At 43.7% G+C, this 22,421-nt stretch overlaps 1 protein-coding gene across 4 annotated transcripts in view; it reads left to right on the top strand.

Annotated features, from left to right (window-relative positions):
• Positions 1 to 22,421, top strand: part of LOC124613090 (peptidoglycan-recognition protein LA-like) — a 525,675-nt gene that overhangs the window by 424,466 nt on the left and 78,788 nt on the right. For 2 of the 4 annotated variants that reach the window (XM_047141679.1, XM_047141680.1), the window contains exons 3-4: positions 3,502 to 3,687; positions 17,204 to 17,407. In XM_047141679.1, the coding sequence (XP_046997635.1) occupies positions 3,502 to 3,687; positions 17,204 to 17,407 (390 nt within the window). The remainder of the gene's footprint in view (positions 1 to 3,501; positions 3,688 to 17,203; positions 17,408 to 22,421) is intronic. The other 2 variants (XM_047141682.1, XM_047141681.1) reach the window with 1 other exon arrangement.

Here is a 22,421-nt window from a genome sequence, read left to right as displayed (position 1 = left end):
CCACAAAAATGTCAAAAATTAATTATGATTGTAGTGTTGCACACGCTGCTAAATATTGCATTTTCGGGCAACAACAAAGTTATGTTATGTGGCAGGTGTCATTAGAGCACAGACAATAAAGTCATTTCTTGAAATAATGGATAAACTAGGCACTCATCTTTTCGTGTTTCCCACGCTGGTCTCGTTGTGAACTCGTGGCTCAATCGTCGAAAATCTAGGTAGTGATGATTCCAAGCTCGGATGCAAAGAGGCCTAGGTGTTATTCTGCGATATTCAAAAGTTTTATAGTTGTGTTTCATAAACTATTCTTAAAGATTAAACATTTGCAAGTTAGGACAATGGTGATGTAAAAGAGTAATCAGCACTCCGAATTTAAGTTACACTTCTTTTTTATTACTTTAGTTGCAATATCACGTAACTCGTTCCAAAACATCACTTCACAATATAAAACATACTTGAAAATATCTTCCTCACTGTTAAAGTTCACATTTCATAAACTGACTACAATTTGCGTCTTTTTAACATCACGACCAGAGCTTGACTCCCCAATAACCGCTTACGCGCCCAAAAACCAGTGTTACAAGTACGTCAATGATCATAGTGACAAAAGGAAGACTACACATAAGAAGTACCTCTACATTAATGAAATCAAATCTGAATATTGTCACAGAAATATGTTACCTATTTTACAGAAACACAGTAGAATATTGCTGGTATCGAGAGGTTGAGGTGAGATGCCGTAATGGTTACGTAATTCAAGTACCATTACAAAGTGAACGCGTAGTTTTTAGATAAATTTAAATACAAACAAGATTGAAAGAGAAAATTTGATGATGATATTAACATGTACAGGGTGTTTCAAAAATGACCGGTATATTTGAAACGGCAATAAAAACTAAACGAGCAGCGATAGAAATACACCGTTTGTTGCAATATGCTTGGAACAACAGTACATTTTCAGGCAGACAAACTTTCGAAATTACAGTAGTTACAATGTTCAACAACAGATGGCGCTGCGGTCTGGGAAAGTCTATAGTACGATATTTTCCACATATCCACCATGTGTAGCAATAATACGGCGTAGTCTCTGAATGAGATTACCCGAAACCTTTGACAACGTGTCTGGCGGAATGGCTTCACATGCAGATGAGATGTACTGCTTCAGCTGTTCAATTGTTTCTGGATTCTGGCGGTACACCTGGTCTTTCAAGTGTCCCCACAGAAAGAAGACACAGGGGTTCATGTCTGGCGAATAGGGAGGCCAATCCACGCCGCCTCCTGTATGTTTCGGATAGCCCAAAGCAATCACACGATCATCGAAATATTCATTCAGGAAATTAAAGACGTCGGCCGTGCGATGTGGCCGGGCGCCATCTTGCATAAACCACGAGGTGTTCGCAGTGTCGTCTAAGGCAGTTTGTACCGCCACAAATTCACGAAGAATGTCCAGATAGCGTGATGCAGTAATCGTTTTGGATGTGAAAAATGGGCCAATGATTCCTTTGGAAGAAATGGCGGCCCAGACCAGTACTTTTTGAGGATGCAGGGACGATGGGACTGCAACATGGGGCTTTTCGGTTCCCCATATGCGCCAGTTCTGTTTACTGACGAAGCCGTCCAGGTAAAAATAAGCTTCGTCAGTAAACTAAATGCTGCCCACATGCTTATCGCCGTCATCAATCCTGTGCACTATATCGTTAGCGAATGTCTCTCGTGCAGCAATGGTAGCGGCGCTGAGGGGTTGCCGCGTTTGAATTTTGTATGGATAGAGGTGTAAACTCTGGCGCATGAGACGATCCGTGGACGTTGGCGTCATTTGGACCGCAGCTGCAACACGGCGAACGGAAACCCGAGGCCGCTGTTGGATCACCTGCTGCACTAGCTGCGCGTTGCCCTCTGTGGTTGCCGTACGCGGTCGCCCTACCTTTACAGCACGTTCATCCGTCACGTTCCCAGTCCGTTGAAATTTTTCAAACAGATCCTTTATTGTATCGCTTTTCGGTCCTTTGGTTACATTAAACCTCCGTTGAAAACTTCGTCTTGTTGCAACAACACTGTGTTCTAGGCGGTGGAATTCCAACACCAGAAAAATCCTCTGTTCTAAGGAATAAACCATGTTGTCTACAGCACACTTGCACGTTGTGAACAGCACACGCTTACAGCAGAAAGACGACGTACAGAATGGCGCAGCCACAGACTGCGTTATCTTCTATATCTTTCACATCACATGCAGCGCCATCTGTTGTTGAAAATTGTAACTACTGTAATTTCGAAAGTTTGTCCGCCTGAAAATGTACTGTTGTCCCAAGCATATTGCAACAAACGGTGTATTTCTATCGCTGCTCGTTTAGTTTTTATTGCCGTTTCAAATATACCGGTCATTTTTGAAACACCCTGTATACTTATGGTGTAATCAGAGAGTATTATTTACAGAATTTTGGGAGCTATGTTTGATACCATAACGAAAATCAATTTTCGTTCCTGACAAATGCTGGAAACTTTGTACACTTGTTGAAATAAGTTTCAGGCTGAGTGGCATTTCGTCAGGGAGGAAATGAAGTATTTTAAAGCTCTTTTTTGACATGTTAGACATCTTCGAATCTACTGAGGCTTCCAAATCGTTCTCTGTGTATCTTCAAGACTTGCTAATGAAGTTAATGCAGCTGTTTGACGTGTGTGTATTTTCGGATGTTGTGTGGCTGTTGGTCTAGGTGTCACCAAAACCTGCTGTTGGAGAGCGCTCTGATCGCAAATCACTTTGGAGAGCACACCTCGTGTCACGATTTGAGAGTGATCACAAGCTATGCTGCAATCACGTCAGCGTTGACGTTAGCTTTCCCTTCTTATGTGGGGATAGCTTCATCTTAATCCAAACAACGGACGTTGATTACTAGGAGACGTGCTCACTGCCCATGCTGCATCAGCGGCGTTGTCTGGTGGTCATATACTATTATAGGTTGGTCATGTACTACTATAGGTTATGCTGTGCTTGAACACGACTCGATATGCTCGCACAGCTTACGTCACAGCTCCATAAACTTGGGTTCGGTCGAGCTTTAGATCGCACTACGATCTACTGACATCTCTTGGTACTCCCTACACGATGTTTCTTAGCATTAGTAATGCTCTGTGCTAGAGTACAGCCTGTATGTTAAACAACTAAACGATCAAAATCTTAATTCAACCAAATTTTCGAGCTTTCCTCGTCACGTGATCTAGTGACATCTGTTATACAGTCTCTGAGATGGGTCTTCCTCATACAAGGGTTGGAATCCCTCACTCCTTCCAGCTATTTGACTGGCTAGGGCACCCCATGGTGTTAAAACAGTAGAGTGCATTTACCGAGCTCCTTTTCCTGAGTAGACTGGTTGGAACACTCTCCTGCAATTCGCAAATGGTATCCGTCGTGTGTATCTAGTTCGTATCTTCGAGTCTCCTGTGTGCATGTATCTCATCACTCTCCCAATTTCGCCTTGTGGACTGCCGTCGTTGTCGTTGCAGCCCTGTCGTGGCCTCCACGGCAGTTACCTCACCGTCTCGCCATCGCTGCCGCCGCAGCCGTCTCGCCGCCGCTGCCGCCACAGTCAATTCGCCACCTCCGTCTTCGTCAACGCCGCCGCCATCACCGCTGTCGTCAGCACCACGTCACTGGGTGTCCCCTGCCATCTCGGCGTCACTTCGTCACCGGTAATCGTCGTTTACTAGCTGTTCCCTGCCCTCTTGTCCCACTATGGACACTCCTACTACCTGAATCATTTATGCAACCTCTCCCTCTGCTCCAATTGTCCCCACGCGGAATATTTTCTCCAGTCCATCACTATTTGTCCACTATCCACTTCACACAATCTTGTCACCATCTCCAGTCACTTCCTTTTCCTACCCTACCTTCCCACGATGTCTTCGCCACCTTCTACCACTTCCTTAGCCTATCGCCCACTTACAACTTATCCCATACCGATCTCTTCCCAATGCTCCAACACTAGGGAAGATAACACCTCGTCGTGCTATAGTGACAGCGCTGGGAGCCACAGAACCTGACATCAAGTCAAAAAGCAACTGGGACAACTCAAGCCAAATGGAAAGACCTGCGCCACAACATATCCCACTTTCTCCAGTTCCCCAACGCCCCGCCCCCCTATATCCCACTATCTGTAAAGAAACCACAGAAGTGCCCTAACACAGAACCGACCATTAACACAGAGCACACTACCAGAGCTGTAGCCATAAAACCACAAATCAATCCTGATCTCACTGGATACGTGGACACCACTCCCTCCCCTGCACTCTCTTCCTGTTTGTTTACACCTTTGTCCTATCCTGCCCTGACGTCAAATTCCAAAGTACAAGATCCCTCACTCGCAAAATCAGGAAATACGTCCCTCACAGTCCAATCACCGAAAACCATACCCCACAAAGATTCAGGCCTTATTAAACCCACGAACCCCAACTTCAAGTCAGGCCGCCTCCTCAAAAATCCCATGCATTACCTTTGCCCCTAACGTGTCGCTTGTTCTCTTCAGCAACACTTACTGATCCAAACAACCCCAGCCTCCTACCCATCACCCCACCCTCATTGCTGTGACAATGAAGATTGGCCCTGAGGTCACAGAAGAGCCAGTGGTCCCCAAACAGAATTCCCATCATTCCTTAGAAATCCGCATGCTTCAGAATATCTACAGTGAGTCAGGCCCCTCCTTCCCACCCTTGGCTCCCAGCTTCCAATACATGGACAACATACTACAATCAGAATTAAATGTAACAATCGCAGCACATGACATAAAAGAAGTACTTCACAGAAAGTGCAACGCATCCCATGGTCATGTACACATTACCTATTGAGACCTCAAAAATGTCCCCCTCCTTGTCAGTCACCATTCAAACCCTTTATACCACTATCCTGTTCACAAGTTATTTTTCTGAACAGCAGAAAACTGAAATCCTACATTTCCTCAAACTGCAGAAACCCCCTAGTGATACCTCCCGCTACTGCCCCATCTGCCTCACCTTAGTGTTTAGCAAGATCTTTGAATCCATTCTCTCTTGACACATCCATCAACACCTGAATGAACACCACCACATTCCTGTTACCCAGAGTACCTTCCATCCCACCTTCTCCTCTGATGACCAACTCCTGCACTTCACCCATCTCTTATCCGACCAGCTCAAAGCCTGTAAATCCACTATTTTTTTCTCCATTTCTAGAGAAAGCCTACAGTGGTGTATGGTATTCCAGTCTCGTTTTCAAGCTCCAGACGTATGCACTTCCAGTTAATTATATACTCCTTATTGCATCCTTCCTCTCATATGCCCAAACTGCTTCCACCTGTCCACCTCCATCAGCACGCTGATGACACTGCTGTCCTTGCCCTCTATCCTACACTTCAGAAATCCCAACGATCCCTCCAAATCCACCTCAATTTACCTGGAGATCAAATCTTCCAAAACCCAGGCAATAATTGTAGGACTAACCGACCACACCTTCCGCCTCCATGACTTCTGTCTTACCATTTACGATCATCCTATCCACTTAACTAATACGCTAAAATAACTGGGACAACCATCGAGCAGCAACTAACATGAGCGCTTTTCCAACTAACAGAAAGCCTACAACAGACTAAAACTACTAAAAGGCAGGTAATGGAGATTGCACCTTCCATTGTCTCCACACCTGCAAAACTTTGATCCAGCGTATCCTCTCCTATGAAAATGTTGCATGGATATTCGTTCCACCTAAGTTCTGGAAGTTCTTCCAGATTCTTGAATGCCATGTGCTCGACATCGCTTTCCATATTTGTTTACCTTCCCCCGCATGTATCGTTTACCACCCTATCAAATTCCCAACTCTCCTCCCTCACAGTAGAACCTATGAACAACCTACACCACCTGGAAACTTGATTCCAATAATCGTATTGTTTCCCCTCCAGTTTTCAATCCTAGTATGCTGCCATGGCTCACCTGGCATATCCCACCAACCCTATACCTGCACACTTTCCACATTCCCTCCCAACCAAATTTTAACCTTCTTGCTCTCGCAGTCCATTTACCCATGCTACAAACTACCCCACCCATTCCACTTCTCTGTATCTCCCTATCCATTTTCCCCTCCCCCCTCCTTTGAAGTCCCCTTTCCCCTTCATGTTGTGACCTTACCAATACCCCCATCTACTCCTCCCTTCCTGTCTCCTAACATCCGCTCTACTCCACTGATACTATGGATCAGTCCTCCATCCTTATGTCTCCTCCCTAATACCCTCCTCAATGCTCAACCATCTCGCATTGAATAACAGCCGATCTTTCCCAGGTCAGGTGCTTCCAGTTTTAGTGACAGTGAAGTGCCTCTTTCTAAAATCAGTATTTTACATCACTCTTTAGATTTTTAAATGTATTCTTATTGTTTCTCCTTTTATGTGTTGTTATTACTGTTTTTAACTAAAAAAGAAGAAAGACACATTTATTGTATGTGGGTGGGGCAAATAAAAGTGGCCCACAGACCTGAGTTCCAGGGTACAAAGAAAAACAGCAGAGAAAAGGAAATACAGTACTAACGTGACTATAGCAGATGTTCAAAGTGACCACCATTCATCTCTTGGCTCTTTTGGGCTCTGGTCAGCAAGCTGCTGAAGGCGGATCGAAGCTGGACTGCTGGAATTGCTGCAGTGTCATCCGAAATATTCTGCTGCAGTTCTTGAAGACTACGAGGGCTGTTGTGATACTCCTTAGACTTGAGGGCTCCCCACACAAAGTAATCGCTCTCTAACATATCAGGTGGCTTGGGTGGCCAGCTAGGACAGCGACCAGACTGACATATGCTAACAACTCAGTCAGGTGTGAAGATTGTGTAAATATGCTCAAAGGTTCGGACATCTTTATGGGTAGTTGCTCCTTCCTGTTGGAAGTAACTGTAGTTCTATTCCTCCTCCTTTCATGCCGCCACAAGTGATTTCACAATGTTCGGGCCACTTTTATTTGCCCACCCTGTATAAAAATTTCCATACAGTTCATCTATGAACATTTTTGTAATCCACTTGTAAACAAGTCATTTTTATGTTAGTGTTTCTTTGTCTTTGTTAGTTTTACTTGTTCATTGGCTGAACAGCGAGTTGAATGTACCGCTGGCAGCCCAGCTCCTCGCACGTATGTGGCGAGGTAGGATGAAATAAAAATAAAGAGAAAAAAAGTCTTGCTGCTGTAATTAATTCTTGCGATTACATCTACCGACAATTTGATTTATTTGGCAAGTTCAAAAAATGGTTCAAATGGCTCTGAGCACTATGAGACTTAACTGCTGAGGTCATCAGTCCCCTAGAACTTAGAACTACTTCAACCTAACTAACCTAAGGACATCACACACATCCATGCCCGAGGCAGGATTCGAATACACTGAAGCGCCTAGAAGCTCTCGGCCACACCTGCCGGCCATTTGGCAAGTGATCAGGGATCGAAATGCTTGAGACGCACCTGACAAACATAACTGTCTCTAATAACCAAATCAAATATTGTGGTCGCTTCAGAGCCAAGTAATATCCTTTTTAAAGATAGGCTTTGGGATTTACTTAAAAACTGGCATATATTTTTATATATACTTACATACCACAAGAGAACTTTTGCTGTAAATTAGTTCAAATGCAACAGGAGTTTTTCCGGTGGTAGGATTTAACGCTATTTCCTCCTCAGCATCAGAGAACAGTCAGACTTTAAGCAGAACTATAGCTTGTTGTTGTGGCTAGTTTGTGGTGCTTCACGTATCGTTTACCCTCGTGGCGCGCGAGTCATATGTCGCGTGATTGTTCGAGCTGGATCAATACTGCATCGAGCACAGTGGAGCAAGGCGAAATCTCGAGATTGTTCGAGCCCAAGTATTGTGTGCCCATCGCTACTTTTATGGGTACGGCTGCTGAGTTTTTTTGTATTAAAAAAAAGTTATTGACTATGGCTGTACAATTTATCAACATTGTACAGACGGATTCACATCAAGCAACACACACTAAATTTCTTTGTTATTCGGCACATTAATAAGTTTCACCTTTTTTTTACAGTAATTACCATTTGTGCCCTCCATAGGCTAGAGCTAAAATACGCCCCCACTTTTTATAAATTTGTGGTGGGTCGAGTTTTGTCCTGTAACAGGGAAGTTTCGAAGCCGCCAACTTCCTCTCGAGCAGTCATTAGTATTTTTCATTGTCTGCTTGTCTCTGAGTGCCAAATCGTCTGACGTTACGTGTATATCAAGTGAAATTTTAGCCCTGTTTTCCACCACAAAGAAAAACGCAACGGAAATCTACTGCTTTAAATCGATCGGTCAAGGAATGCATTTTACTAAATATTTCCTAGTAATTCTCTCTTACAGGTTACGTGATGTAAGAGATCACAGGAGGAGGGGAGGTTTGCGGGAATGCCCATTGTAGCGAAGTTTAAAGAACTAAACATTTATTCACGAAGATGGAGCGTACTTCTAAACTGCATTTAACGTGGAACAGAGATGAAATCGAACACTGTCGTTCCTTACGAATAGGCTGTAATAACTAAATGATCAACATTATTCAACAAGCGCTGGGTTGGCTAAGGAAAGCACCATGGACGCACAATTGTTCACTCACAAAGACTGAAACTAACAGAGAAAACGAAAACAAAGTTCAACCTCTTCCAGTAATGACTGCATCGTCAAAGCGGAGTTGCAACTCACAGCGAAAAGATCCTTGAAAGTTAACTTAGCGCATGTTGCACGAAATGAATTGGGGGACTGATTAAAGAACACGTTGGGTTCTATCTGAATGTAACGAGGAATGTTCCAGTCCGTCATATCGAAACCTGCCCAGACATTTTTCACATGAGAAGAATACACCGAAAGAAATGCACTGGCAAGGCGCAAATATTTTTTAAACAATGGTAAAGTTACTCATATCTGCTGCACGAAGAGCCTCTTATACCAGCGGTTTGTACGGCACTTCCTCCCGACTGCGCGAATCGGCGAATAAGCAGACCCAGACTTTTACAAGCGTAGCGTCGCTTACCGCCAAGTCGAAAGTGCTCCCACGCAAATTTTAAGCACTTAAACCATACCAAAAATGCATCAAATCCTTAACTGTTTGAATAACTTGCAGTTCTTATCAATGGCTGAACTGTTGCAGATGTAATTGTTACAGAAGTGACTACTAGAGGCCGGCCGTGGTGGCCGTGGGTTCTAGGCGCTTCAGTCTGGAGCCGCGCGACCGCTACGGTCGCAGGTTCGAATCCTGCCTCGGGCATGGATGTGTTTGATGTCCTTAGGTTAGTTAGGTTTACGTAGTTCTACGTTGTGACTGATGACCTCAGATGTCAAGTGCCATAGTGCTCAGAGCCATTTGAACCATTTTTGTATCCCATTCTTCAGTTGACCCTGAAATTCGTGATACTGTTTACAAATTGTTTTGCGAATGAAATTGGTTGTAAAGTGGCAATAAATTAAAACGTCATGCGTGTTTTTTTCACTGCGCGTCATTTTAAACAAAAGTTAGTTTCCCACGCATCCAATGTTTCTGACGACATATCTCCAGAAGAAAGCAAAACAACACTCCAACCCAACTTTTGAAGAAAACAAAGAGTTGAAACAACTGAAACACAAACTCAATGAACATGATGGATGCTCTTGTTGTGAAATCGGGTAAAGGAAATTCCACGGTCATCCTTTATAAAAATGATTGCATTACCAAAATTCTTAATTTTTTCTCTGAAAATAACGTTACTGAACTGAACCATGATCCAACCACTAAGTTTCAGAAAAAATTGAAGAAAATGCTAAACCAATGTAACTTCCTCCTGTCTGATAAACAAATAAAAAGTTGCATATTAATGAATCCCACTGCCCCCAAACTCAGAGCACAGCCAAAGATCCATAAACAGAGCTCTCCAATTACACCAATTGTTAACTCCAAGAACACAACTACATATAAACTTTCACAGTTATTAAATAATATCCTCAGAGAATTTTACACTTTTGAAACCACATACACAATAAAAAATGCACATGAGTTAACAACAGTCATCAAAGATGTAAAAATCCCCGGAGAAGCTAGATTTGCCACATTTGACATTATCAACCTGTCACAAATATACCTGTTAAAGAGACAATTGAAATTATTAGAAAAAACCTCATCACACACAAAAAACTAACCTTACCAGAGATTACAGAGTTGATAGATCTACTTGAACTAGTACTGTCCCACTACTTTTCATGTAATAATAAAATCTATCAACAGAAAGAAAGCTTAGCTATGGGTAACTGCATGTCAAGTTTCCTAGCTGACATTTCCATCAACCACTTAGAGAATAAGTTCTTCAAAGGAGAAAATAAACTTGTTCAAAAAATTGTGTATTACAAGAGATATGTAGATGACACACTACTCTTATTTGATGGCACTAAAAATGAACTTGAAGAACTCCTCACATCATTCAACTCACTCCACAATAAAATAAAGTTCACAATAGAACACGAAACAAATCAATCCATAAATTTCTTAGCCCTCACAATTGTGAATGAACAACAAGAACATAACTAGTACATTTACCGAAAACCAACCTACACTGACATCACAATACATGAATATTCATGCCACCCGAACACACATAAGTATGCTGCATTTCGATCAGTGTTGAACAGGGCACATACATTACCTTTAAAACACAAGAAATAGATACTGTCAAATAATTGCAGTAAATAATGGTTACTCTGTAAAATCAATTGATAAACTATCTAGAGAAATACAGACCAACATCACTCAAAAAGCACTGAAAAGAAAACTACCGATACAAAACAAATTTTCACAAGCATTCCATACTTAGGCATAGTATCACAAAAAATAGCTAACTTATTGAAAAAAAAATATTAAAATATCTTTCTCCACAAACAGCAGACTTGGATACCACTTACCTCACACAGTGAACACAAACAAGCCAATAACACAACACAGTGGAATATATAAATTACAATGTAACAGTTGCCCTGCATTTTACATAGGAAAAACTGGAAGAACGTTCCACACACGGTATAAAGAACACACCGACGCCTTTCGACTAAACCATTTTGAAAAATCTACAATAGGTAACCACATGTATATTAATAAACACAGACTTGACGACATCCACAACAGCCTAACTGTACTTCACACAGAAGCCAACAGTAAAAAACTTAATCTACTAGAACATTTAGAAATAATGCTACAAAAAGAAAAATATTCCTAAAACTTGATGAATGAACAAACAGAGTTAAACAGCCACAATTTTTTCTACACCTTTAAAAGTTTATTTTTTCCTAAGGAATCAAATCTATAATAGTACAAACAGCTGACAATCTACAACATGGTGCCAAATAATTATTTTAATAATACCTGTGTACTATATCATATTATCTTCTGTGAAACAAGAAAATCGATTATATTTAGAAGTAGAACATCTGTATGAACGAGAATCGTTGGCATGTTTACGTTCTGCTACTACAATGTGCAAAAAAGTGTGTGAAAATGTATATATCCCAGTATTTACTGCAAAATTAAAGATGTGTGTTGTGTATACCAACTGCACAACAGAAGCAGACATCATACAATGTTAAACTGTAAGTTAGTTTCATATTATTAACGCTGTTAAACTTATATCTACAAAATACCACGTTGTAACCCAAAAATGTAATATCAACAGGCAAACAACTAAAAACCTGATGTAAATCACTAAAAAGATGAGCCTCCAGGGCTCGAAATGCATAGTGCAGTAAATAAACGCAACTTGTGACTGAAGGCGGTTTGTTCTTTATTGTTCCTTTTATATCAGAGTTTTGCTGTTGTAGCCGGCCGCGGTGGTCTCGCGGTTCTAGGCGCGCAGTCCGGAACCGCGCGACTGCTACGGTCGCAGGTTCGAATCCTGCCTCGGGCATGGATGTGTGTGATGTCCTTAGGTTAGTTCGGTTTAAGTAGTTCTAAGTTCTAGGGGACTGATGACCACAGCTGTTAAGTCCCATAGTGCTCAGAGCCATTTGAACCATTTTTTTTTTTTTTTTGCTGTTGTAAATTTATTCAGGCAGTGAACTTGTTAAACGCAACGTTTTCTAAGGCGAGGGAACTGGTGCTTATGTGTACTTTGCTGGTTCTTTTCTTTAATCTTGAAACCCAACACAGAATTTTACATGTTATTTTTGTTTAATATGATTCAGTAATTGGAGGATAATAACAGTGCAGATTCCAATAGCAATGTTTTTATTGAAGTGTATCGGATCTCAGTGACTCTACATAGTTAGCTCTCTCTAGCATCGTTTCTTTACATTTAACATGGTACTGGACTCACTCATACTTCTGGATGATTCTTGTATGCGTAGGAAGATGCAGCGCATTAGATTTGAGGCATGCACGGCAAAAAAAAAGAAAGAAAGCGACGCTTGTCGTCAGCCCAGACTGGGGCCTCAGGAGTTGTCTCCATGGAAGTCAGAATGTGAGAGTCAGTCACGGAGCGTAACAGGCTATTGTACGTTTTACAACCGAACCCTGCACAGAAGCCAAACTGACGCTCGAAGGCGACCCTATCAGCAGGAGAGCGGTGATTTTTCTTGTTTTGAAGAGAGCCGTTTCAAGATAGCCATCTTACGCTTTTCAATATAAACACGGCTTGCAGAAAATAATGGCCTAGCCTCGTGAGCAGCTTTCTAATTTCCGAGGACCTCTGTTGTGAGGCTAGTTGCTTGGGCTTGAAAACGCGCCATTGGGAAATTTGCCAGTGATGTTATGGAGGAATAACTAAAGTGACAGTTTCTTTTACAAGTAGAAGCGCATATAGTAACGTGGTTCGCATTTTTATAGTGACACGTTGCCTTGACGGGGATTTAGTACGCTTGAAGGATCGTCGCTATTGGACATCGGAGTAAGCATTTTCCGCTATTGAGCAGCGGGGTATGCATTTTCGCTGTTGGTGGGCATTTCCTGTTTGGTGGGAAGAAATAGCAGGGCGTAAGATTGAGCTAAAATTAAGTTCAAATGGTTCAAATGGCTCTGAGCACTATGGGACCTAACATCTGAGGTCATCAGTCCGCTAGACTTAGAACTACTTAAATCTAACTAACCTAAGGACATCACACACATCCATGCCGGAGGCATGATTCGATCCTGCGACCGGAGCAGCAGCGCGGTTCTGGACTGAAGCGCCTGGAACCGCTCGGCCGCAACGGCCGGCTAAATATTAGGGCATTGCTGGCTAGACACAGAGGTGTGCACATCTCGTACATATCAAGTATATACTGCACGTTAAAGACGGACAGTGGCATGCATCTTGGGAGACGAGCGGGGTCCAGAGCTGTTAGAACGGCAGCTCAGTCCTCGTCCTCTACCGCAGAGTCACTTGCACGGTGGCGGCATTCTGCACAACAGTCAGTGAACAATTATGGTTAGCATAATTAGCAGCACTGGTCTGATAGGGCTTTTCTTGGTCCGCATTTGCAGTACCCAGTACGATCACCTGTCTCACGTCCAGCATTGCCGTAGTGGATGTATGAATTTCACAATTTTTTGTTGAGGTTAACGAGATTCTAGTATAATTATCAGACCATGATTTGTATCAGAAGGGTATATTTCTTATTGATTTAAGTAATCGTGTAAACAAACAAATACATTAGTTTGACTTTTCATAAAGAGTTAATGATTCATTTCATATTCATCCTTGATGTGCTTGGAATAATTATGTTTTAGCTGAATAAATTACTGTATTAACCGAAAGATGGTTTATGTTCAACCTTCCATTAACATTAAGTAATTTCTCTCTGGAGACCTCCACTTTGGGATCTAGGGCACAGAATCATTCGCATTATCTATTAAAGTTGTGTACACTAATTTATAGTTTGGATCCTAAAGGCTTTTTTGGCTCTTAATTAGTTTTTTGGGTTAGAATAACACCTCACATATATGAAGTTTCACAGTCTGTTGACCAGTTCAGTAATCACTGGCAGTTTATGTGAACATAGCTAATTGTATTGTTTCCCTTCCAGTTCCATCCATCTATGCCAGTGGATTATCGTGTTGCTTGGGGCATTCATTCGAACCTCGTGCGTTGTACTGGTATAATTATTTTTTTGCAGTGATTATAATCAAGTTAATGCATCTTAGTAGCAAAAAAGATTTTATTGGTGAACTTTGGTTTCATTTAGTAGTGCGATGAAACCCCTTTACCGTTATATCTCTGTTAGACAAGGTACCCATACTTCATATTTAATTGGCCCATCCCTGTACCCTCATAATATTTCACGTAATCTTATGGAGAGTGTCTGTTCACTGTATACGTCACTGGGTTCAGATGTTGCTAGCAACTGAAGAGAATGCTAAGTGCTTGACTGCTGTCTCGCAAAATGTCGTAAGAATGGGAATAAAACGCTTGTGAAATATGAGAAAACGCAGGTAGAAAGAAGGTGCTCTGCCTGCTTGATCAAGCCGCGAAATTATAAAACCACAAAGTTATATGATAGGTGCATTGACACGCCTTTCAGAACTACAGCATCATCACTACCTGCAGGGCATCGTCATCTACTTATTTTCTTTCTTCTTATTGTATTTATGGCGTGGCCGCCGGCCGCGGTGGTCTAGTGGTTCTAGGCGCGCAGTCCGGAACCACGGGACTGCTACGGTCGCAGGTTCGAATCCTGCCTCGGGCATGGATGTGTGTGATGTCCTTAGGTTAGTTAGGTTTAAGTAGTTCTAAGTTCTAGGGGACTGATGACCACAGAAGTTAAGTCCCATAGTGCTCAGAGCCATTTGAACCATTTTTTTATGGCGTGGCCATATTTTTAGCTTACGCTGCTGAAGCTTTCTGTATACATGGCATACGTCTTGATTTCCAGCGTTCGTTTTCAATTTACGATTCAGAGTCATTTTACATTGCTGCTCATTTATGTGTTACATAAAATATCCAGTCACATTAATGTGACCCAAGTCAAAAGCCTGAATAATAACCTTTTGCAAACAACTGCGAGACATGTAGGAAGAGTGTAAGTGAGGCTCTGGAAGGTACCTACAGGGATGTGGAACCATTTCAGTTGCAGCGCCATGGCCAGCTGTGGCTAGGCTTCACGGTTCGCGAACCGTCCGACTGAGGCGGTCCCACAGATTCTTGATTGGGTTCAAACCCGGGGAGTTTCATGGACAGAGTAGCCCAGTAAACTCATTCTGATGTTCTTCGAACCACACGTGTGCGCCGAGAGCTGCGTGCCATGTTGCATTATCCTGCTAGTAGATCTTGTAGTCCTGAGGAAAACAAACTGCATAGGATAGATGCACGCTTGCTTTTATCCATTGTGCCTTCCAGAATACACGATATCACCCAGCGAATAGCCTCCTGCCTGGACTCTTGTTGCAGGGTGTTTGCTTTCAGATGTTTTACACCTTTCACGCCAGCAGCCATCTGTGCAATGGAGAATAAAACGTGAGTCACCGCCCAATGTACGTGCAGTTGCGCTATTGGCGTGCAAATTCTGGTCTTTGTCATGGACGAACAGCAGTCAGCATGTGTCCACGAACAAGACGCCTGCCCAGAGGCCCATAAGCATCAATGTTTGCTGAACAGTTGTTGAGGAGACACCATTAGTAACCCCTTGGTTCGTCTTGGCGGGCAGGTGCTCAACGATTGCACGTCTATTCGCCAACGCACGTATCATCCCTGTCATCTATGGGCTGTGGTGCATCACTGATGCCTCATCATCAATTCTGGGTAGCGCCATTCTGCCATCCACAGTATACTTTTGGCCTAATCATGATGGCATGTGAACTATTTTCAACTTAACTATTTCAGAAATGCTTCCACCCTTGATCCAAAAGCCAATGATTATGCCCTTTTGGACGTCTGAAAAATCGTCCCATTTTCCCCCTGGGACGATTTATATAGCCTCCACTGCTTGTGCTGCCACCTGGTGACTGTGAGTGGTTATCACACACTGACGTCTAACATTGGTGGTGGTCACCATTTAAGTGACTGGACTGTGTATGTTGCAGTATGTGCAAGCATCCACACTGCATCGTTGATCTTTCTTCTCAAGTATCTGAGTTTTACTGGTCGTATCAGTTCAGTTGGATTTACAATTGCAGGCGTTCCCCTGTCGATCAAGTCCTATTTCTGATGGAGGAATTTCCACATTCCACCTACATGTCCACAAATAGATTAGTGGATTAACATACCAACACTTCTACATAAAATGCAATCCTCGGTGAGTGTGATGCCTCATCCGCCCTATCCTCTGTTATGCCCATCCCGCCAGGATCGCTGCCAATCCTACCATCTACAAATCCCTTCAAATCCTGGAACGCCAAGCGCTCCGCCTCGCTTACTGCATCCGCCTCCCCTCCCCCACGCAGATCCTCTACGATTTAATTCCTTTCCCACACCTCCTCCTTTTCCTTGAACAGATACGGATCCTTTACAGCTCCTGCAAACTTGATCCCCCTCACCCACTTGTCTCTCCCATCCTTTCCCACCCTCATCCGCTGCCGCGCCTGTACTCCCACATCTCACCTGCTCTCCATCTCTCCACACTCCATACCTTTGCCCAAGGTGGCCTCCACCAACTCCCCCTCCCTGATGATACCTTCATCCCCTCCATCTACCTCTCCTACCAACTTTGATCCTCCCATTCCTCCCCCTGTGTTCTTCCTCCAGGGCCCTGTCTTTCCCTTGTCACTCTCCTTCCTTCTTCCCTCCCTCCCCTCCCCTCCCCCCTCTCCCCATGCTTCCAGACACCCCGTCTACCCTCTCCCCTCCCCCTCCCTCCTTCTCTCCCACTGGCATCAACCCCCTCCCCCTCTCCATCCTACCCTCACCTCTTCCCTCTGGCGGGCCACCGGCTTTTTGGTGTGAACAGCTCATCTTCGTGCGCCGGAGATCGTCGCCAGTGCTCGTGTTTGTCTTCACGTCGGTGATTCAGTGTCTAGACACGTGAACGGAGGAGCACGAAAGGAGAAACTCTGTCTTCTCCGTTATGTACAGTGATGAACGTTTTTATTCAAACAGTGCACCCGTGAACAGCTTCATTTATTTTACTTTGTCTCCCGTTTTTATCCGCCATGTTTTTTTTCTGTCTTTCTGTTTACTGTATGTATTCTCTATGGCCGAAGAGCGGCGAAGATAGGCCGCTGCCGGCCTATCTTTATGTAAAGGTTTCAAAATAACAATGAAGAAAATAAAAGTGAGTATGGTTTGTTTGTGCCGGCAGGTGAAGGAGAGGGCGTCCGCCGCAGCTGGTGGCGCCGCCTGTGGAAGACGACCAGGGAGCGCAACATGGCGCTGTGCGGCGCGGCAGCAGCGCTCCTGCTGGTGGGGGGCATCATGAGCGTGGCCAGCGCGCTCATCAGGGACTTCAACAGGGCTTCGTACAAGCCCAGCGTGCCCGAGCTGCCCAAGCCCTGGGAGACAGCCGGTGTGTATCTCTACCTCTGCTTGCCTCACTTCAACTACTGCCGCTTCTTCTCGGATAACACCACTGACAGTGGCTTCGATGCACTGTAGGCTGATTAAAATTACTTTGCCAGGTGGCGCTGTGGGCAATGGACCTTTCAGTGCTTTCTAGAGTAGTTCGCTGCCATCCACAATATGCTAGACTGGTGCACAAGTTCACAGCGTTTTTGATTTTCATGCTGGTATTCCGGTTGCTGTGGGGTTTATTTATCGATTTCCATTTGTTATTTGTAGCTCACTGTTGCTATTTGAGTTTAAATATTGTGAGCTTGTCATTTGGATATAGTGAGGGGAGCTGTGGAAGCTAGGAAATTGAGTGCCAAGTGGGTAAATCGGAACATTTGCGACATATTCTTCTGTTTGAATTCAGCAGAATGGTGACAGCAGCGGAAGCAGCCAGGAGAATTTGCGCTATGTATGGGGATAATGGCATTGTACACAGAACGGCAAGAAAATGGTTTTCTCGCTTGAAGGAGGACCGTTTTGAGTGATTCTTCACGTTCATGAAGATCTTTTGGGTTTAATCCGTAATGGTCCAGTGTACTCGAGAACTGGCAAATGTGATCATTCCATCATCGTGCGACATTTACATCCAATGGGGAAGGTTCAAAAATAGTGTGTATGTCTACCGCATGCTCTAAGCCAAAATCAGAAAAATCAACAGGTGGCCATATGTTGATCTCTGCTTGTTCGTCATCAGTTGGCCCGTGAACAACACCAGCCATTCCTGTCCTATATCGTATCATTATTGGTAACAAGAAATAGTGCCTTGATGCTAACATAAAGAAAGGAAAGCAATGGTTGAGTCCAAACAAAGCGGCAACTCCCCGTACAAACACCTGTGTGCATCCAGCATCCACAAAAGATAATGTTATGCATCTCGTGGATCAGCGACCGTGTGGTGTACTACGAATGACTTCCCTGAGGTGTGACCATCACTGCTGACGTTTACTGTCAACAGCTAAACGTCTTGCAGACGCAGTCGAAGAACAACGACCAGGAAGACTGCGTGAAGTGATGCTGCTCCACGATAACGCTCGCCTGCATCCGGATAGATTATACAGTTCGGAAGTCATTCCGCACCAACCATATTCACCTGATCTTGCTTCCTCACCTTTTCCACTCCCTGTCCAACAACCTTCAACGAACTTCCTTTCCGGATGAAAATGCGCTCCGAAGATGGCTCGACGAGTTCTTTTCCTGGAAACCACGTGATTTCTGTAGTCGCGGAATCGAGAAGTTACCCCAACGTTGGCAGACTGTTGCAAATATTGAAATAGAATATATTACTGATGACTAAAGTCTCTGTTGTGTGTAACTGTTGGGTTTATTGATCGCTACGAAGCTATGCACCAACCCAACACCAACGGCAGATGAACTGGCCTTGTCTGCTCATACTGTGGTGCCACTTTCGTATGTGCAAAGTATGATGTCTGCATTCTTTTCCAGCCGTGAAGAATAGATAATGGCTGACATCGAAATAAGTGTCCAAGGAATAGAAAAGCAACTGGAATCACTCAATAGAGGAAAGTCCACTGGACCTGACGGGATTCCAATTCGATTCTACACAGAGTACGCGAAAGAACTTGCCCCCCTTCTAACAGCCGTGTACCGCAAGTCTCTAGAGGAACGGAGGGTTCCAAATGATTGGAAAAGAGCACAGGTAGTCCCAGTCTTCAAGAAGGGTCGTCGAGCAGATGCGCAAAACTATAGACCTATATCTCTTACGTCGATCTCTTGTAGAATTTTAGAACATGTTTTTTGCTCGCGTATCATGTCGTTTCTGGAAACTCAGAATCTACTATGTAGGAATCAACATGGATTCCGGAAACAGCGATCGTGTGAGACCCAACTCGCCTTATTTGTTCATGAGACCCAGAAAATATTAGATACAGGCTCCCAGGTAGATGCTATTTTTCTTGACTTCCGGAAGGCGTTCGATACAGTTCCGCACTGTCGCCTGATAAACAAAGTAAGAGCCTACGGAATATCAGACCAGCTGTGTGGCTGGATTGAAGAGTTTTTAGCAAACAGAACACAGCATGTTGTTATCAATGGAGAGACGTCTACAGACGTTAAAGTAACCTCTGGCGTGCCACAGGGGAGTGTTATGGGACCATTGCTTTTCACAATATATATAAATGACTTAGTAGATAGTGTCGGAAGTTCCATGCGGCTTTTCGCGGATGATGTTGTAGTATACAGAGAAGTTGCAGCATTAGAAAATTGTAGCGAAATGCAGGAAGATCTGCAGCGGATAGGCACTTGGTGCAGGGAGTGGCAACTGACCCTTAACATAGACAAATGTAATGTATTGCGAATACATAGAAAGAAGGATCCTTTATTGTATGATTATATGATAGCGGAACAAACACTGGTAGCAGTCACGTCTGTAAAATATCTGGGAGTATGCGTGCGGAATGATTTGAAGTGGAATGATCATATAAAATTAATTGTTGGTAAGGCGGGTACCAGGTTGAGATTCATTGGGAGAGTGCTTAGAAAATGTAGTCCATCAACAAAGGAGGTGGCTTACAAAACACTCGTTCGACCTACACTTGAGTATTGCTCATCAGTGTGGGATCCGTACCAGGTCGGGTTGACGGAAGAGATAGAGAAGATCCAAAGAAGAGCGGCGCGTTTCGTTACCGGGTTATTTGGTAACCGTGATAGCGTTACGGAGATGTTTAATAAACTCAAGTGGCAGACTCTGCAAGAGAGGCGCTCTGCATCGCGGTGTAACTTGCTCGCCAGGTTTCGAGAGGGTGCGTTTCTGGATGAGGTATCGAATATATTGCTTCCCCCTACTTATACCTCCCGAGGAGATCACGAATGTAAAATTAGAGAGATTCGAGCGCGCACGGAGGCTTTCAGACAGTCGTTCTTCCCGTGAACCATACGCGACTGGAACAGGAAAGGGAGGTAATGACAGTGGCACGTAAAGTGCCCTCCGCCACACACCGTTGGGTGGCTTGCGGAGTATCAATGTAGATGTAGATGTAGATGTAGACACACTTAGATTCACTACAGGGATCTGTTCAATACGTAGACCTCAATGTTTGTACGTGATTTCTGTACGAGACTGAGATCTTAAAGGAATTTTTTGCGCACCGGGGAGCGGAGCATAGAGGTGGTGGCCTGCAGACAGACTTGTCGCGGCAACATCGCAACTTTTCACGTTAAACGTCACGTGGCAACTAACTGAGATATGGCTATAGTTCCTCCAATTAGAGCTCGTAACGTCGCAATCGCACTCTCTGCCCTGGCCATTGTGTTACGACGTGGTGCCCCTCCCCACTGAACGATGTAGCCAAGTGATTTCGTAGACTTTCCCGGCGTAATGACTGATGACACATTTCTGGGGTGAGCAACCGGATAATGCATTCATCTCGAGACAAAATTTCAACCGACCAACTGGCCGCCATCTTCAGGCGAGCGTGCTGGGTTTCCAACGGAATTGGGGGCTCGTTTATAGACCGCGGCCGCCCCACAATCCGTGTGCAAGCAGCAGCGCTGGGAACTTGTAGCGCACCGGTGGAAGAATCAGACAATACGATGTACGAGGTGTGGCTAGAAAAAAAAACCGGACTGGTACTGGTGAAACAATAAAACGAATGCAATAAGGCTGAAAGTTGCGTGGCCTGTCACGTGACTCTCGCTCCGCCTACTGCTCGAGTTTCATCTGCCTCCTGCACTCAGTCTGCCCGTGGCGTCTGTTTTAAGTAGTTGACGTTTTGTCTGTGCGTCGGAAAATGTTGAGTGTACAGAAAGAACAGCGTGTTAACATCAAATTTTGTTTCAAACTAGGAAAATCGGCAAGTGAAACGTTTGTAATGTTACAACAAGTGTACGGCGATGATTGTTTATCGCAAACACAAGTGTTTGAGTGGTTTAAACGATTTAAAGATGGCCGCGAAGACACCAGTGATGACACTCGCACTGGCAGACCATTGTCAGCAAAAACTGATGCAAACATTGAAAAAATCGGTAAACTTGTTCGACAAGATCGCCATTTAACAATCAGAGCAGTGTCTGAGTTAACAGGAGTTGACAAGGAAAGTGTTAGGCAGATTCTTCATGAAAGTTTCAACATGAACAAAGTGTGTTCAAAAATGGTTCCAAAGTGTCTCACAATTGAGCAGAAGGAACGCCGAAGAATGATTTGTTCTGACATCCTGGAAAACATTGAAAGTGATCCCACCTCCTTACAAAATGTTATTACTTGCGATGAATCGTGGTTTTTTACTTACGATCCCGAAACTAAACGCCAATCGATGCATTGGAAAACTTCTGGTTCTCCACGACAAAAAAAAGCACGAATGTCAAAATCGAAATTCAAGGCAATGATGATTGCTTTTTTGACATCAAAGGGGTTGTGCACATTGATTGGGTACCAGAGAGACAAACAGTGAATCAGCATTACTACATTAGCGTCCTGGCTACCCTACGTGAGCGAGTACGAAGAAAACGGAACGATTTGTGGAGAAAAAAGTCATGGATCCTTCATCAAGACAATGCCCCAGCTCACAGTGCGTTGTCAGTGAAGACGTTTTTGGCAAAACACAACATTCCCATCTTAGATCATCCACCCTACTCACCTGATTTGGCCCCCTGTGACTTTTTTCTTTTCCCTAAAGTCAAGTCAGCTTTGAAAGGAACTAGATTTGAGACTGTTGAAACAGTAAAAGAAAAAGCGACGGAAGTAATGTATGGACTTACCGAAAATGATCTGCAGCATTGCTATGAACAGTGGAAAATTCGTATGGAGCGGTGTAGAGACCGAGGAGGAGAGTACATTGAAGGAGATAACATGAAATTGTAAATAATTGTAAATAAATGTTTTTTCCAGCATCAGTCCGGTTTTTTTCTAGCCGCACCTCGTATCTCTAGCGGAACACTGATTAAAAATATCCGCTAGTCAAATGAAAACCGTTGTCGTTCCATATCGGATAAAATCGGAATCCGAGTCTTACTGA

This window comes from Schistocerca americana, chromosome 4 (genome assembly GCF_021461395.2).
Source record: "Schistocerca americana isolate TAMUIC-IGC-003095 chromosome 4, iqSchAmer2.1, whole genome shotgun sequence".
Classification (NCBI taxonomy): Eukaryota; Metazoa; Arthropoda; class Insecta; order Orthoptera; family Acrididae; genus Schistocerca; species Schistocerca americana.
The sequence above is the reverse complement of the archived record's forward strand: the minus strand, read 5'-3'. Positions and strand labels throughout refer to the sequence as shown.